Here is a 16,380-nt window from a genome sequence, read left to right as displayed (position 1 = left end):
ATGGGGGGCTTCAACATGGCGGGGCAATGAGTGGCTACAAAAAGAGGGGCGATTAGGAATTTCAACATGAGAGGTGATAAAGGGCTATGACATGGGGGGGGGGGCAATGAGGGGCTCCAACATGAGAGATAAGGGGCTCCAACATGAGGGACGATGAGGGGCTCCAACATGAGAGTTAAGGGGCTCCAACATGAGATATAAGCGGCTCCAACATGAGAGATAAGGGGCTCCAACATGAGAGATAAGGGGCTCCTACATGAGAGATAAGGGGCTCCTACATGAGAGATAAGAGGCTCCAACATGGTGGGGGCAATGAGGGGCTACAAAATGAGAGATAAGGGGCTCAACATGAGGGGTAATGAGGGGCTCCAACATGAGAGATAAGGTGCTACAACATGTGGGGGGGGCAATGAGGGGCTCCAACATGAGAGATAAGGGGCTCCAACATGAGAGATAAGGGGCTCCAACATGGTGGGGGACAATGAGGGGCTCCAAAATGAGGGGCGATGAGGGGCTCCAACATGAGAGATAAGGGGCTCCAACATGAAAGATAAGGGACTCCAACATGGTGGGGGACAATGAGGGGCCACAAAATGAGGGGCGATGAGGGGCTCCAACATGAGAGATAAGGGGCTCCAACATGAAAGATAAGGGGCTCCAACATGAGAGATAAGGGGCTCCAACATGAGAGATAATGGGCTCCCACATGGTGGGGGACAATGAGGGGCTCCAACATGAGGGGCGATGAGGGGCTCCAACATGAGAGATAAGGGGCTCCAACATGAAAGATAAGGGGCTCCAACATGAGAGATAAGGGGCTCCCACATGGTGGGGGACAATGAGGGGCTCCAACATGAGGGGCGATGAGGGGCTCCAACATGAGAGATAAGGGGCTCCAACATGACAGGGGCAATGAGGGGCTACAAAATGAGAGATAAGGAGCTCAACATGAGGGGTAATGAGGGGCTCCAACATGAGAGATAAGGTGCTACAACATGTGGGGGGGGGGGGCAATGAGGGGCTCCAATATGAGAGATAAGGGGCTCCAACATGGTGGGGGACAATGAGGGGCTCCAAAATGAGGGGCGATGAGGGGCTCCAACATGAGAGATAAGGGTCTCCAACAATGGTGGGGGCAATGAGGGGCTACAAAATGAGAGATAAGGTGCTATAACATGTGGGGGCAATGAGGGGCTCCAACATGAGAGATAAGAGGCTCCAATATGAGAGATAAAGGGCTCCAATATGAGAGATAAATGCTCCAACATGGTGGGGGCAATGAGGGGCTCTAACATGAGATGTAAGGGGCTCCAACATGAGGGGTGATGAGGGGCTACAACATGAGAGATAAGGTGCCACAACATGGAGTGGGGCAATGAGGGACTACAACATGGGGGTGATGAAGGGGCTCTGACCTGGCCAGTGATGAGGGGCTCCAACATGAATGGGTGATGAGGGGTAAAATTACAGTGAATGAACGATAACATGAAAACCTGCAAATGGGACAGCAGAGCCCTTCCAGAGAAGATCTTGGCCATTGAAAAACACAAGAACCCTTGTGTCCCGCTACTCAACGTTCCTTAGATGAGCTCACCTTCCTGTCGTTATCTCTACTGTGCCCGGTCATATTTCAGTACTCACCCCAGGAAGAATCGCCAGCAATGGTGGACTTCACATCGGCAGTGACAGCGGGGAAGATCCCAATAGTGACTGCGAACACCAGACAGACGGACAGAGCCAACACCCAGATCTACAGTGAGATACAAGACACATTATATACTAAGAGGAAGGTGTTTAATGTTCTCTAATGGCCTGTATGTTATCTTATCCCTCCCACAGCCTATGATTGTCCAGTGAAAGAAGAAGCAGCAGACTGATGAGCTCCCTTTCTGTCACTCTGCTCTATCCTCCTATCAGTGTGCCACTTTTTAGCATAGGAGCTCTGCTATACAGGGACTGAAAGAGGCTGATGCCAAGTCACATTCAGGTATAGACATTGCTTGTATTTAAAGAATACATTTAATGATGTATTAATGGAATAAAAACTGACAGTGCTCCGTCTGTGGGTAACTAGCCCAGTAAACTGGAAAGCGCCACAATGCAGTGCCCAGTGAAGGTCACATTCCAGGCTCGCCCCGCAACTGTCCAGTCCGGTGGAGTCCATGTAAAGCCTCCAGAGTTGGTGCTGGAGAAGCTGCTGATATGAATAATAATCGAGATTGAATTTTAACCACTTGTCCACCACCGAACTGTAAATATACGCCATGTTCTTGACATTAAATACCAGGGCCCAGATTCTCAAAGGGCTTACGACGGCGCAACGCAATGTACGCCGTCGTAAGTCCTAATCTGGGCCATCGTATGTATGCGACTGATTCTTAGAATCAGTTACGCATAGATAACCATTAGATCCGACAGGCGTAAGGCTCTTACGCTGTCGGATCTTAAATGCAATTTTTTTTTTCGCCGCTAGGTGTCACCTCCGTCGTTTTCCCCGTCGAGTATGCAAATTAGCAAAATACGCGAATTCCCGAACGTACGCGCGGTCGACGCAGTGAAGTTACGATGTTTACGTTAGGTTTGCGCAGCGTAAAGTTGCCCCTGCTATATGAGGGGCAACCAATTTTAAGTATGGCCGTCGTTCCCGCGTCGAAATTTAAAAATTTACGTAGTTTGCGTAAGAAGTCGTCCGTGAATGGGGCTGGACGCCATTTACGTTCACGTCGAAACCAATGACGTCCTTGCGACGTCATTTGGCGCAATGCACGTCGGGAAATTTTAGGGACGGCGCATGCGCATTACGTTCGGCGCGGGAACGCGCTTAATTTAAATGCTATACGCCCCTACCCGCCTAATTTGAATTAGGCGGGCTTGCGCCGGGTGATGTACGCTACGCCGCCGCAACTTTACAGGCAAGTGCTTTGTGAATAATGCTCTGGAGCCCACACACCATCGTTTTTAATGACATAAAAAAAAACGTAATTTTTTCAGCTACAAACCTCGGCCCGGATTCACAAAGACTTACGACGGCGTATCTCCAGATACACCGTCGTAAGTCTGAATGGCCGCCGTTGTATCTATGCGCCTGATTCATAGAATCAGTTCCGCATAGATTTGGCCAAAATACAAGCGGCGTTAGTCTCCTACGCTGTCGTATCTTGGGGCGCAATAATTACGCTGGCCGCTTGGTGGCGCTTCCTTGATTTCCCAATCAAATATGTAAATGAGCAAGATACGCCGATTCACGAACGTACGTACGCCCGTCGCAATTAGTTACGCCGTTTACGTAAGACATACGCCGGCGTAAAGTTAAAGCTGGTCTGTAGGTGGCGCAGCCCATGCAAAGTATGAACGTCGGAACATCTTTGGACGTAAATACGATGTGATACTGAGCATGCGCGCGCATGCGCCGTTTGTTCGGCCATGCATCTACATGGGGTCACGCTTAATTTAAATACAACACGCCCACGACCAGCCTTCTTTGAATTACGCGCGCTTACGCCGGCCCATTTACGATACGCCGCCGTAACTTAGGACGCAAGTGCTTTGTGAATACGGCACTTGCCTCTCTAAGTTGCGGTGGCGTAGTGTAAATACGATACGCTTCGCCCGCGCAACGTAAAGCAACCCTACGTGAATCCGGGCCCTCATGTGTAGAGACCCCCCTACTGTGGCTCATTGTGATAGGAATTTATAGTCGGGGTCAAGTTGGTGAACACAACACAAGGACAAACCTTCTTCAGGATGTTGATGATGGATGGTTTCCCGTGTTCAGCTTTCCCTCCAGCTTCTGTTAGCGGGCCACCTACAGAGGATACAAACCAATCACATTACAGATTCCTATAAAGGGTAAACCTGAGCGCCCCCCAGAGGCAGATTTTCTCTACGAGGGGTCGAGGAGTACCAGCTCTACATGCTGGATGACGGAAGAGGATCTGTGTTTCATACAACAACCAGAGCCTTCTATTCACTCTCTAAGGCATGGGGTCTCCAAACCAAAGACGTCTCCAAACCAAAGGGGTCTCCAAACCAAAGGGTCTCCAAACCAAAGGGGTCTCCAAACCAAAAGGGTCTCCAAACCAAAAGGGTCTCCAAATCAAAGGGGTCTCCAAACCAAAAGGGTCTCCAAACCATAGGGGTCACCAAACCAAAGGGGTCTCCAAACCAAAGGGGTCTCCAAACCAAAAGGGTCTCCAAACCAAAGACGTCTCCAAACCAAAGGGGTCTCCAAACCAAAGGGGTCTCCAAATCCAAAGGGGTCTCCAAACTTTCCAGAAAAGAGCCAGTTTACTGTTTTTCACATTTCAGCCGGGGCCAAACTGTGCTCAGTGGTATTTGAAAATTCCCCAACATAAGTAGGAGTAAACATTGCCACATTGTTGGTGTCAGTGGGAGAAATTATGCCTCATCATTGGTGTCAGTGGGAAGAATACTGCCCCATCATTGGTGTCAGTGGGCGGATGAGTGCCTCATCATTGGTGTCAGTGGGAGGAATAGTGTCCCTTTGCTGGCATCATTGAGAGGAATAGTGCCTCATTGTTGGTGTCATGGGGAGGAATAGTGCTCCTTTATTGGTATCATTGGGAGGAATAGTTCTCCATCATTGGTGCCAGGGTGTATGGTGAGTGTGGTCACTGGGGGTGTGTGTGGGGGGGGGGGGGCAGGGTGTATGGTGGGTGTGGGTGTGGACACTGGGGGTGTGTGGGGGGCAGGGTGTATGGCGAGTGTGGACACTGGGGGTGTGTGGGGGCCAGGGTGTATGATGAGTGTGGACATTGGGGGTCAGTGTGGTCACTGGGGGTGTGTGGGGGCCAGGGTGTATGGTGAGTGTGGACACTGGGGGTGTGTGGGGGCCAGGGTGTATAGTGAGTATGGACACTGGGGGTCAGTGTGGACACTGGGATTGTGTGGGGGCCAGGGTGTATGGTGAGTATGGACACTGGGGGTCAGTGTGGACACTGGGGGTGTGTGGGGGCCAGGGTGTATGGTGAGTGTGGACACTGGGAGGGCCAGGGTGTATGGTGAGTGTGGGCAATGGGGGGTGTGTGGGGGCCAGGGTGTGTGGTGAGTGTGGACACTGGGGGTGTGTGGGGGCCAGGGTGTATAGTGAGTGTGGACACTGGGGGTCAGTGTGGACACTGGTATTGTGTGGGGGCCAGGGTGTATGGTGAGTGTGAACACTGGGGGTCAGTGTGGACACTGGGGGTGTGTGGGGGCCAGGGTGTATGGTGAGTGTGGACACTGGGGGTGTGTGGGGGCCAGGGTGTATGGTGAGTGTGGACACTGGGGGTGTGTGGGGGTCAGAGTGTATAGTGAGTGTGGACACTGGGGGTCAGTGTGGACACTGGTATTGTGTGGGGGCCAGGGTGTATGGTGAGTGTGGACACTGGGGGTCAGTGTGGACACTGGGGGTGTGTGGGAGCCAGGGTGTATGGTGAGTGTGGGCAATGGGGGGTGTGTGGGGGCCAGGGTGTGCGGTGAGTGTGGACACTGGGGAGTGTGTGGGGGGGCAGGGTGTATGGTGAGCGTGGACACTGGGGGGGGGGGCAGGGTGTATGTGAGTGTGTGGACACTGTGGGTGTGTGTGTGGGGGGTCCAGCGTGTATGGTGAGTGTGTGGACACTGGGAGTGTGGGGGGGGGGGCAGGGTGTATGGTGAGTGTGGACACTGGGGGTCAGTGTGGACACTGGGGGTGTGTGGGGGCCAGGGTGTATGGTGAGTGTGGACACTGGGAGGGCCAGGGTGTATGGTGAGTGTGGGCAATGGGGGGTGTGTGGGGGCCAGGGTGTGCGGTGAGTGTGGACACTGGGGAGTGTGTGGGGGGGCAGGGTGTATGGTGAGCGTGGACACTGGGGGGGGGGGGCAGGGTGTATGTGAGTGTGTGGACACTGGGTGTGTGTGTGTGGGGGGCCAGGGTGTATGGTGAGTGTGTGGACACTGGGAGTGTGTGTGGGGGGGGAGGGTGTATGGTGAGTGTGTGGACACTGGGGGGTGTGGGGGGGGGGGCAGGGTGTATGGTGAGTGTGGACACTGGGGGTGTGTGTGGGGGGCCAGGGTGTATGGTAAGTGTGTGGACACTGAGAGTGTGTGTGTGGGGGGGGAAGGGTGTATGGTGAGTGTGTGGACACTTAGGGTGTCTCTCACCCCCACCTCTTTCACCCCTCCTCTCTCCCCTTCTTCCATGTCTCTCCTTTTCCATGGCCCTCTTCTCCTAGCAGGGGTGTGGGCACTGTGGCTGGCTAGTGAGGGATTTGGGGGAGCAGTGTGACACACTAGCGGGGGGGTTTACTACCCCACAGTCCACCAGAGACCCCTACTATTGCCACCAGAAATAGGAAGGGTGGGACAAGTTAAGATGGGGGGTGCCCAATTTTAGTCTTGCCTGGGGCAGCACAAAACCAAAATACACCACTGTATATACTGTATATATATAAACACCCGACATCTACACAAATACAATCAATCGTAGATAGACGCAGAGAAATGGATGGCACTCACCTTTTAGCAAATCCTTCTTTAGCTCCATATCAGTGCCATTACTGGCCGTGTTGTTCAGGTTCTCACTGGTGTAGTAGCGATAGAACTCCTGAAATCACAGAGATCGATTAATACCAATCCGATCATAACGTGTCAGTGGTAGGAATTATGCTCCATTGTTGGTGTCAGTGGCAGGAATTGTTCCCCATTGTTGGCGTCAGTGGCAGGAATAGTGCCCCATTGTTGGTGTCAGTGGCAGGAATTGTGCCCATTATTGGTGTCAGTGGCAGGAATTGTTCCCCATTGTTGGCGTCAGTGGCAGGAATTGTGCCCCATTGTTGGTGTCAGTGGCAGGAATAGTGCCCCATTGTTGGTGTCAGTGGCAGGAATTGTGCCCATTATTGGTGTCAGTGGCAGGAATTGTTCCCCATTGTTGGCGTCAGTGGCAGGAATTGTTCCCCATTGTTGGCGTCAGTGGCAGGAATAGTGCCCCATTGTTGGTGTCAGTGGCAGGAATTGTGCCCATTATTGGTGTCAGTGGCAGGAATTGTTCCCCATTGTTGGTGTCAGTGGCAGGAATTATGCCCAATTTATTTTAGGCATTAGTGGGAGTAAACAATGTCCTATCTTCGGTATTAGGGTGGGAAATAGTGCCCCATTGTTGGTGTCAGTGGCAGGAATAATGCCCCATTGTTGGCATCAGTGGCAGGAATGATGCTCCATTGTTGGCATCAGTGGCAGGAATTGTGCCCCATTGTTAGTGTCAGTGGGCAGAATAGTGTCTCCTATCAGTGAAATGAATATTACCCCAAGGGCTAGACAAAGGCAATCAAAAGGGCCACATCTGGCCCCCCGGGCCACAGTTTGGAGAGCACCGCCATAGACATTTGACAACCCCAAGTACAGCAATAGGAAGGAACGATTTCTATCTACACACTTGCTTGATTTAGGGGACGTATTAAAGTTGATCCTTTTTTTATTTTTGGAGATGGGGCAGAGCATTGTCACCCTATAATAGGAAGGGGCTGAACGAGTGTCTTCATGGCAGGATCACCAGGGATTGATTTAATGAAAGCTGCAGATCTGAAAACCTTCCTTATGAAAGGACCCCGGCGGTGTGTGAAAGTTTATATGGGATTTTCTGCCATGTATTTCCGCTAGGATAATCTTTACCTTGTATGGCCAGCAGATGGCGCAGTGAGCCCAGGATGAATCTGATATAGAACACATCCTAATGCTGCAGTCTGCTGAAACTGATCGCTGTCTGTTCATTTACAGGGGGGCCCCGGGGGGGGGGTCTCCAGATTATGGCTCACATGCAAGTTTCTTTCCGCTACAAGATTGTATCTAGTCCACAACTAATGTGTACAGATAGGGAATCCAGATCAGCTGGTCTTTGCTGATTTGGACACTGCTGTAAGAGGGGGCTCAGATACAGACCCCGATGTAAGGATTCTGAATGGGACCCTAATGTAAGGGGGGGATGCTGAATGGACCCTGATGTAAGGGGGGACGCTGAATGGGACCCTGATGTAAGGGGGGACGCTGAATGGGACCCTGATGTAAGGGGGGACGCTGAATGGGACCCTGATGTAAGGGGGGACGCTGAATGGGACCCTGATGTAAGGGGGGCTCTGAATGGGACCCGATGTAAGGGGGGACTCTGAATGGGACTCCGATGTAAGAAGGGATTCTGAATGGGACCCTAAAGTAAGGGGGCTCTGAATAGGACCCTGATGTAAGGGGGGCTCTGAATGGGACCCTGATGTAAGGGGGCACTGAATGGGAACCTGATGTAAGGGGGGCTCTGAATAAGACCCTGATGTAAATGGGGTCTCTGAATGGGACCCTGATGTAAGGGGGGGCTCTGAATTGGAGCCTGATATAAGGGGGGCTCTGAATGGGAGCCTGATGTAAGGGGGGACCCTGATGTAAGAGGGGACTCTGAATGGGACCCTAAAGTAAGGGGGCTCTGAATGGGACCCTGATGTAAAGGGGGCTCTGAATGGGACCCTAGAGTATGGGGGCTCTGAATGGGACCCTAATGTAAGGGGGGCTCTGAATGGGACCCTGATGTAAGGGAGGACTCTGAATGGCACCCTGATGTAAGGGGGGCTCTGAATGGGAGCCTGATGTAAGGGGGGACTCTGAATGGCACCCTGATGTAAGGGGGGACTCTGAATGGGACCCTGATGTAAGAGGGGACTCTGAATGGGACCCTAAAGTAAGGGGGCTCTGAATGGGACCCTAATGTAAGGGGGGCTCTGAATGGCACCCTGATGTAAGGGGGGGATGCTGAATGGACCCTGATGTAAGGGGGGACGCTGAATGGGACCCTGATGTAAGGGGGGACGCTGAATGGGACCCTGATGTAAGGGGGGCTCTGAATGGGACCCGATGTAAGGGGGGACTCTGAATGGGACTCCGATGTAAGAAGGGATTCTGAATGAGACCCTGATGTAAGGGGGGACTCTGAATGGGACCCTAAAGTAAGGGGGCTCTGAATAGGACCCTGATGTAAGGGGGGCTCTGAATGGGACCCTGATGTAAGGGGGCTCTGAATGGGAACCTGATGTAAGGGGGGCTCTGAATAAGACCCTGATGTAAATGGGGTCTCTGAATGGGACCCTGATGTAAGGGGGGGCTCTGAATTGGAGCCTGATGTAAGGGGGGACCCTGATGTAAGAGGGGACTCTGAATGGGACCCTAAAGTAAGGGGGCTCTGAATGGGACCCTGATGTAAAGGGGGCTCTGAATGGGACCCTAGAGTATGGGGGCTCTGAATGGGACCCTAATGTAAGGGGGGCTCTGAATGGGACCCTGATGTAAGGGAGGACTCTGAATGGCACCCTGATGTAAGGGGGGCTCTGAATGGGAGCCTGATGTAAGGGGGGACTCTGAATGGGACCCTGATGTAAGAGGGGACTCTGAATGGGACCCTAAAGTAAGGGGGCTCTGAATGGGACCCTAATGTAAGGGGGGCTCTGAATGGCACCCTGATGTAAGGGGGGACTCTGAATGGCACCCTAAAGTAAGGGGGCCCTGAATGGGACCCTAATGTAAGGGGGGCTCTGAATGGGACCCTGATGTAAGGGGGGACTCTAAATGGCACCCTGATGTAAGGGGGGACTCTAAATGGCACCCTGATGTAAGGGGGACTCTAAATGGCACCCTGATGTAAGGGGGGACTCTGAATGGCACCCTGATGTAAGGGGGCTATGAATGGGACCCTGATGTAAGGGGGGACTCTGAATGGCACCCTGATGTAAGGGGGACTCTGAATGACACCCTGATGTAAGGGGGGACTCTGAATGGCACCCTGATGTAAGGGGGGACTCTGAATGGCACCCTGATGTAAGGGGGGACTCTGAATGGCACCCTGATGTAAGGGGGGACTCTGAATGGCACCCTGATGTAAGGGGGACTCTGAATGACACCCTGATGTAAGGGGGGACTCTGAATGGCACCCTGATGTAAGGGGGGACTCTGAATGGCACCCTGATGTAAGGGGGGACTCTGAATGGCACCCTGATGTAAGGAGGGCTCTGATTGGAGCGCTGAAGTAAGGTAAGGGGGGACTCTGATCGGGGGCCCCAAAGTAAGATGCATCTGATGTAGTCCATCCTAGGAGCCTTTACAGCACTCCTCCCCTGTACTGAAATGGCTAACATTGATTTCACTGCACACTGTGAGCGATGAAAGCTGCAGCACGTTATCTAGAGCCCGCTCCTCACAGTGACCACAGAAGAATGTTCTGGAATGTGGATGACACAGCATTTTATTCCTTCACTCTGTTCCTAGTTTGGGGATCCCAGCTGGGATATCAGACTCGATCCCTATGTAACACATACGATCGTTATTTTCAGGTCACATTGGGAATGATTGTTTTCCCCTCAGGCCCTCTGTAGGCTGAAGAATTGCTGTGTTCTGCAGCCTTGGATTAGAACCCTGGCAGGAATATTCCATAGATGGGATTTATAATAAAACAGATCATTACATTTAAAAACCCCAAAATGTTTATGACTTTTGACCCTGAGCTCAGAGATGCAGCAAACGCTGCGACGTCCCGGCTCCACCAATCCCGGGCGTCCGCTCGCTGTCTGGAGGGCGGTTCTCACTCACCAGCTTGGGGAGCACCAAGTATGACACGAGAGCCAATAAGACGACCACACAGGCTGTGATGAAATAGCCGAAGGCGCTGTCCTCCAGTTCTGAGCCACCTGCAGAAAGAAAGACCGGGGTTACTGGGGAACGAGGGGGATGATGGGAGAAGAGGGTAAATGTCACTACAATAGGGACTGGTGTTAATGGGAGAGGAGGGTAATAGGGACTGGTACTGTAATGGAAGAGGAGGGTGATAGGGGCTGGTGTTAATGTGAGAGGAGGGTGATAGGGACTGGTGCTAATGGGAGAGGAGGGTGATAGGGACTGGTGCTAATGGGAGAGGAGGGTGATAGGGACTGGTGCTAATGGGAGAGGAGGGTGATAGGGACTGGTGTAAAATGGAGAAGAGGGTGATAGGGACTGGTGCTAATGGGAGAAGAGGGCTATAGGGACGGGTGCTAATGGGAGTGAAGGATAAAATGTACTGGTGCTAATGGGAGAGGAGGATGAAAGGGACTGGTGTTAATGGGAGAAGAGGGAGAAAGGAACTGGTGTTAATGGGAGAATAGGGTGATATGAACTAGGGTTAATGGGAGAGAAGGGGAAGATGGACTGGTGTTAATGGGAGAAGAGGGAGAAAGGAACTGGTGTTGATGGGAGAAGGGGGTGATAGGGACTGGTGCTGATGGGAGATAAGAGTGACAGGGATTGGAGATGATGGGAAAGAAGGGCAGTATGGACTGGTGTAAATGAGATTGTAGGGTTATATAAACTGGTGTTAATGGGAGAGGAGGGTGATAAGTATTGGTGTTAATGGGAGAAGAGGATGGTGTGGACTGGTATTAACAGAAGAAAAGGGCAATAGAAACTGTGATTAATGGGAAAAGATCATGAAATGGACTGGTGTTAATGGGAGGCGGGAAAAATAAGTTGGCATTACTGGGCAAGGAAAGGCATATGAATTGGGGAAATTAGGAGAGGAGGGGCATATGGACTGGTGTGAGTAGAAGAGGTGAAGAATATGGACTGGGATTACTGGAAGAAAGAGGGATATGGACTGGGGTTTCAATAGGAGAAGGGAGGTAAGGACTGGGGTTACTGGGGAAAGAAAGGAAAATGGACTAGACAAGATATGAATAGGGGGGTAATAGTAGAAGAGGATATGGAGCAGAGTTGCAGGGAAAGTACACAAATATAGACTGGCAAATACTGGATGGGGGGGGGGGGATATAAGCTTGGGTATACAAGACAAGCAAAGGGTTACAGAGACAGCAGGGGGTATAGGGACTGAGGCTAATATGAGAGGAGGAAATATGGACTGGTGATACTGGCAGAGGAGGGGGATAAATACTGGGGTAACTAGGAGACGTGAGGGATATGAACTGGGGTTACTGGGAACGACTGGGGCATGTGGACTGTGCTATACTGAGTGAGGAGGGGTATATGGATTGGGGTTAATGGGAGAGAGGGGATATGGACTGGTGTCATTGGCAGTGTTGGGGGATATGGACTGGTGTCATTGGCAGTGTTGTGGGTTATGGACTGGTGTCATTGGCAGTGTTGTGGGTTATGGACTGGTGTCATTGGCAGTGTTGGGGATTATGGACTGGTGTCATTGGCAGTTTTGGTGATATGGACTGGTGTCATTGGCAGTGTTGGAGGATATGGACTGGTGTCATTGACAGTGTTGGGGATATGGATTGGTGTCATTGACAGTGTTGGGGATATGGACTGGTGTCATTGACAGTGTTGGGGACATGGACTGGTGTCATTGACAGTGTTGGGGATATGGACTGGTGTCATTGGCAGTGTTGGGGATATGGACTGGTGTCATTGGCAGTGTTGGGGATATGGACTGGTGTCATTGACATTGTTGGGGGATATGGACTGGTGTCATTGGCAGTGTTGGGGATATGGACTGGTGTCATTGGCAGTGTTGGGGGATATGGACTGGTGTCATTGGCAGTGTTGGGGATATGGACTGGTGTCATTGGCAGTGTTGGGGATATGGACTGGTGTCATTGGCAGTGTTGGGGGGATATGGACTGGTGTTACTGGGAGTCAAGGGGATGTGGACTGGTGTCATTGACAGTGTTGGGGATATGGACTGGTGTCATTGACAGTGTTGGGGATGTGGACTGGTGTCATTGGCTGTTTTGGGGCATATGGACTGGTGTTACTGGGAGTTGAGGGGATATGGACTGGTTTCATTGGCTGTTTTGGGGCATATGGACTGGTATTACTGGGAGTTGAGGGGATGTGGACTAGGCATACTGGGAAAGGAGGGAGGATAGTGACTGGAGTATATTGGGCGAGGAGGGGGTTATATGGACTGGGATGGGGGAATAGAAGACATTGCAGTCATAAAGAAGGGAAATGTGTTCCCTATAGATATCACAATTATGAATCACCGATAGCGATGGGCACTTACTGGCAATGGCGCAGATCATGGCGAAAGCGGCAAACGTCCCTGCGAGCCCCTGACCGCTCATTATGGGTGCCGTATAACTGGCTGGGAAGAGGGCAGCCAATCCAAAGAGACTTCCCTGGAGGAGAGCGCCAAATGCTGTGGAAGAGACAGAGAGAGAGAGGCAATCGGTTATTACCGTATCACAACCAAATCCACCAACAACCAAGATAAATGTGAATGAAGATCCGGCCCGTCGGTCGCCGTCCTTCCCGCTTCGCTGAGCGCAATCTCACGCTTCATTCTCACATTGCTGAGACTGCCGGGGGCCGGGATACCATAATGGGGCGACTCAGCCAACCCGTCTGTGTAATTCAGCATCTGCACACGGTTAATAAACCCCGCTGACCCCCCCATGGGAAACGTCACATTTATTATATTGTTAGGAATTACACAGAACAGACACAAATACGACGTAATCCTCATGGCGCACAAATTGCAGCAGCTTAAACTACATTTTCCATCACTGCAATGACTTTATCATTCATGTGTTGGACCCAACCCATGGCCATTGATGGGGCGCACAATCAGTTCCCGCAGAACAAGCTGGCCATACATGTTACAACTGGATTGTACAATCTGGTTTACTCATTATGCAGTTTGAGGGCCCATCTGATTGGGCTTTAGGTTGTGAGGGTCCTTAGCACTACATTGTTGTTGGAAGACAATTGTATAATCAGATTGTAATGAGTGTGGCCACCTTAAGCCGTATCCCCATTGTTGCCATAAGCGGCACTGTCAGGGTCTACCATCCCCAACCCCCCCAGACACACTACCTTGTTTGTAAAGGATGGACACCCCCATAGTTATGGATGGATAGACACCGCCATAGTTATGGATGGATAGACACCCCCATAGTTATGGATGGATAGACACCGCCATAGTTATAGACGAACAGTCAGTCCCATGGTGACGGGCCGACAGACACCCCTATAGTGATGGAAGGATAGAAACCCCCCAAGGTGGCAGACAACTCTATAGTGATAGACAGACACCCCAAAGTCATTGACAAGTACCCTGAAGTAACAGACGGACAGACACCCCCATGGTAATGGACAGATGCCCTCATAGTGAAGGTCAGACAGACCACCCAATAGTAATAGACACCCCCATAGTGACAGACAGACACCTTCATAGTGAAGGTCAGACAGACCACCCTATAGTAATAGAAAAATAGACACCCCCATAGTTATGGCCAGACAGACCACCTCACAGTGCCAGTTGGACAGACACCACTATAGTGAAGGTCTGACAGACTATACCACGCTAGCAAATGAACACCCCAAAGTAATGGATGTACAGACACCCCAATAGTGACAGATACCCCCATAGTGAAGGACGGACATACAGTATATGCCAATAGTGACAGACGTCACCATTTTGATAATTGGATAGACACCCCTATAGTGATAGATGGACAGACACCCTCAAAGTGAAGGTCAGACATACCACCATTTAGTTATAGCCAGACAGACCACCCCAAAGTGGCGGCTGGACAGAAACCGCTATAGTGAGGGTCAGACAGACCAGTCCTTAGTGATGGTTGGACAGACACTCCCTATAGTGAAAGTTTGTGATGGTCTGACAGACTATACCACACTAACAGATGAACACCCCTATAGTTATGGATGGATAGACACCTCCATAGTTATAGAGGAACAGTCAGTCCCATGGTGACGGACTGACCGACACCCCTATAGTGATGGAAGGATAGAGACCCTCTAAGGTGACAGACAACCCTATAGTGATAGACAGACACCCCAAAGTCATTGACAAATACCCTGAAGTAACAGATGGACAGACACCCCCATGGTGATGGACAGACACCCTCATAGTGAAGGTCGGACAAACCACTCCATAGTGATAGACAAAAAGACAACCCCATAGTGATAGACAAAAAGACACCCCTATAGTGATGGACAGACACCCTCATAGTGATGGACAGACACCCTCATAGTGAAGGTCGGAGATGCCACCCCATAGTAACAGACAAATAGACACCCCCATAGTGACGGACAGACACCCTCATAGTGAAGGTTGGATAGACCTCCCCATAGTAACAGAGGGACAGACACCCCCATGGTGAAGGACAGACACCCTCATAGTGAAGGTTGGACAGACCACCCCATAGCGATAGACAAACAGATACCCCCATAGTGACGGACAGACACCCTCATAGTGAAGGTTGGATAGACCACCCCATAGTAACAGAGGGACAGACACCCCCATGGTGAAGGACAGACACCCTCATAGTGAAGGTTGGACAGACCACCCCATAGCGATAGACAAACAGATACCCCCATAGTGACGGACAGACACCCTCATAGTGAAGGTCAGACATACCACTCTATAGTTATGGCCAGACAGACCACCCCACAGTGCCGGTTGGACAGAAACCACTATAGTGAAGGTCTGACAGACTATACCACGCTAGCAAATGAACACCCCAAAGTAATGGATGTACAGACACCCCAATAGTGACAGATACCCCCATAGTGAAGGACAGACATACAGTATATGCCAATAGTGACAGACGTCGCCATTTTGATAATTGGATAGACACCCCTATAGTGATAGATGGACAGACACCCTCAAAGTGAAGGTTAGACATACCACCCTATAGTTATGGCCAGACAGGCCACCCCACAGTGCCGGTTGGACAGAAACCGATATAATGAGGGTCAGACAGACCAGTCCGTAGTGATGGTTGGACAGAAACCCCCTATAGTGAAAGTTTGTGATGGTCTGACAGACTATACCACACTAACAGATGAACACCCCTATAGTTATGGATGGATAGACACCTCCACAGTTATAGAGGAACAGTCAGTCCCATGGTGACGGACTGACAGACACCCCTATATTGATGGAAGGATAGAGACCCTCCAAGGTGACAGACAACCCTATAGTGATAGACAGACACCCCAAAGTCATTGACAAATATCCTGAAGTAACAGATGGACAGACACCCCCATGGTGATGGACAGACACCCTCATAGTGAAGGTCGGACAGACAACCGCATAGTAATAGACAAATAGACACCCCCACAGTGACGGACAGACACCCTCATAGTGAAGGTCGGAGAGGCCACTCCATAGTAACAGACAAATAGACACCCCCATAGTGACGGACAGACACCCTCATAGTGAAGGTTGGATAGACCACCCCATTGTAACAGAGGGACAGACACCCCCATGGTGATGGACAGACACCCTCATAGTGAAGGTTGGACAGACCACCCCATAGCGATAGACAAACAGATACCCCCATAGTGATGGACAGACACCCTCATAGTGATGGACAGACACTCTCAAAGTGAAGGTTGGACAGA

At 51.1% G+C, this 16,380-nt stretch overlaps 1 protein-coding gene across 2 annotated transcripts in view; it reads right to left on the bottom strand.

Annotated features, from left to right (window-relative positions):
• The window catches only part of SLC29A1 (solute carrier family 29 member 1 (Augustine blood group)), a 94,002-nt gene that overhangs the window by 16,158 nt on the left and 61,464 nt on the right, over positions 1-16,380 (bottom strand). For both annotated transcript variants that reach the window (XM_040351791.1, XM_040351792.1), the window contains exons 6-10: positions 13,013-13,147; positions 10,600-10,697; positions 6,499-6,586; positions 3,735-3,805; positions 1,642-1,750 (exon numbers count right to left, since the gene is read on the bottom strand). In XM_040351791.1, coding sequence (XP_040207725.1) covers positions 1,642-1,750; positions 3,735-3,805; positions 6,499-6,586; positions 10,600-10,697; positions 13,013-13,147 — 501 coding nt within the window. The remainder of the gene's footprint in view (positions 1-1,641; positions 1,751-3,734; positions 3,806-6,498; positions 6,587-10,599; positions 10,698-13,012; positions 13,148-16,380) is intronic.

This window comes from Rana temporaria, chromosome 4 (genome assembly GCF_905171775.1).
Source record: "Rana temporaria chromosome 4, aRanTem1.1, whole genome shotgun sequence".
NCBI classification, from domain to species: Eukaryota; Metazoa; Chordata; class Amphibia; order Anura; family Ranidae; genus Rana; species Rana temporaria.
This window is presented reverse-complemented; position numbering and strand designations above follow the sequence as displayed.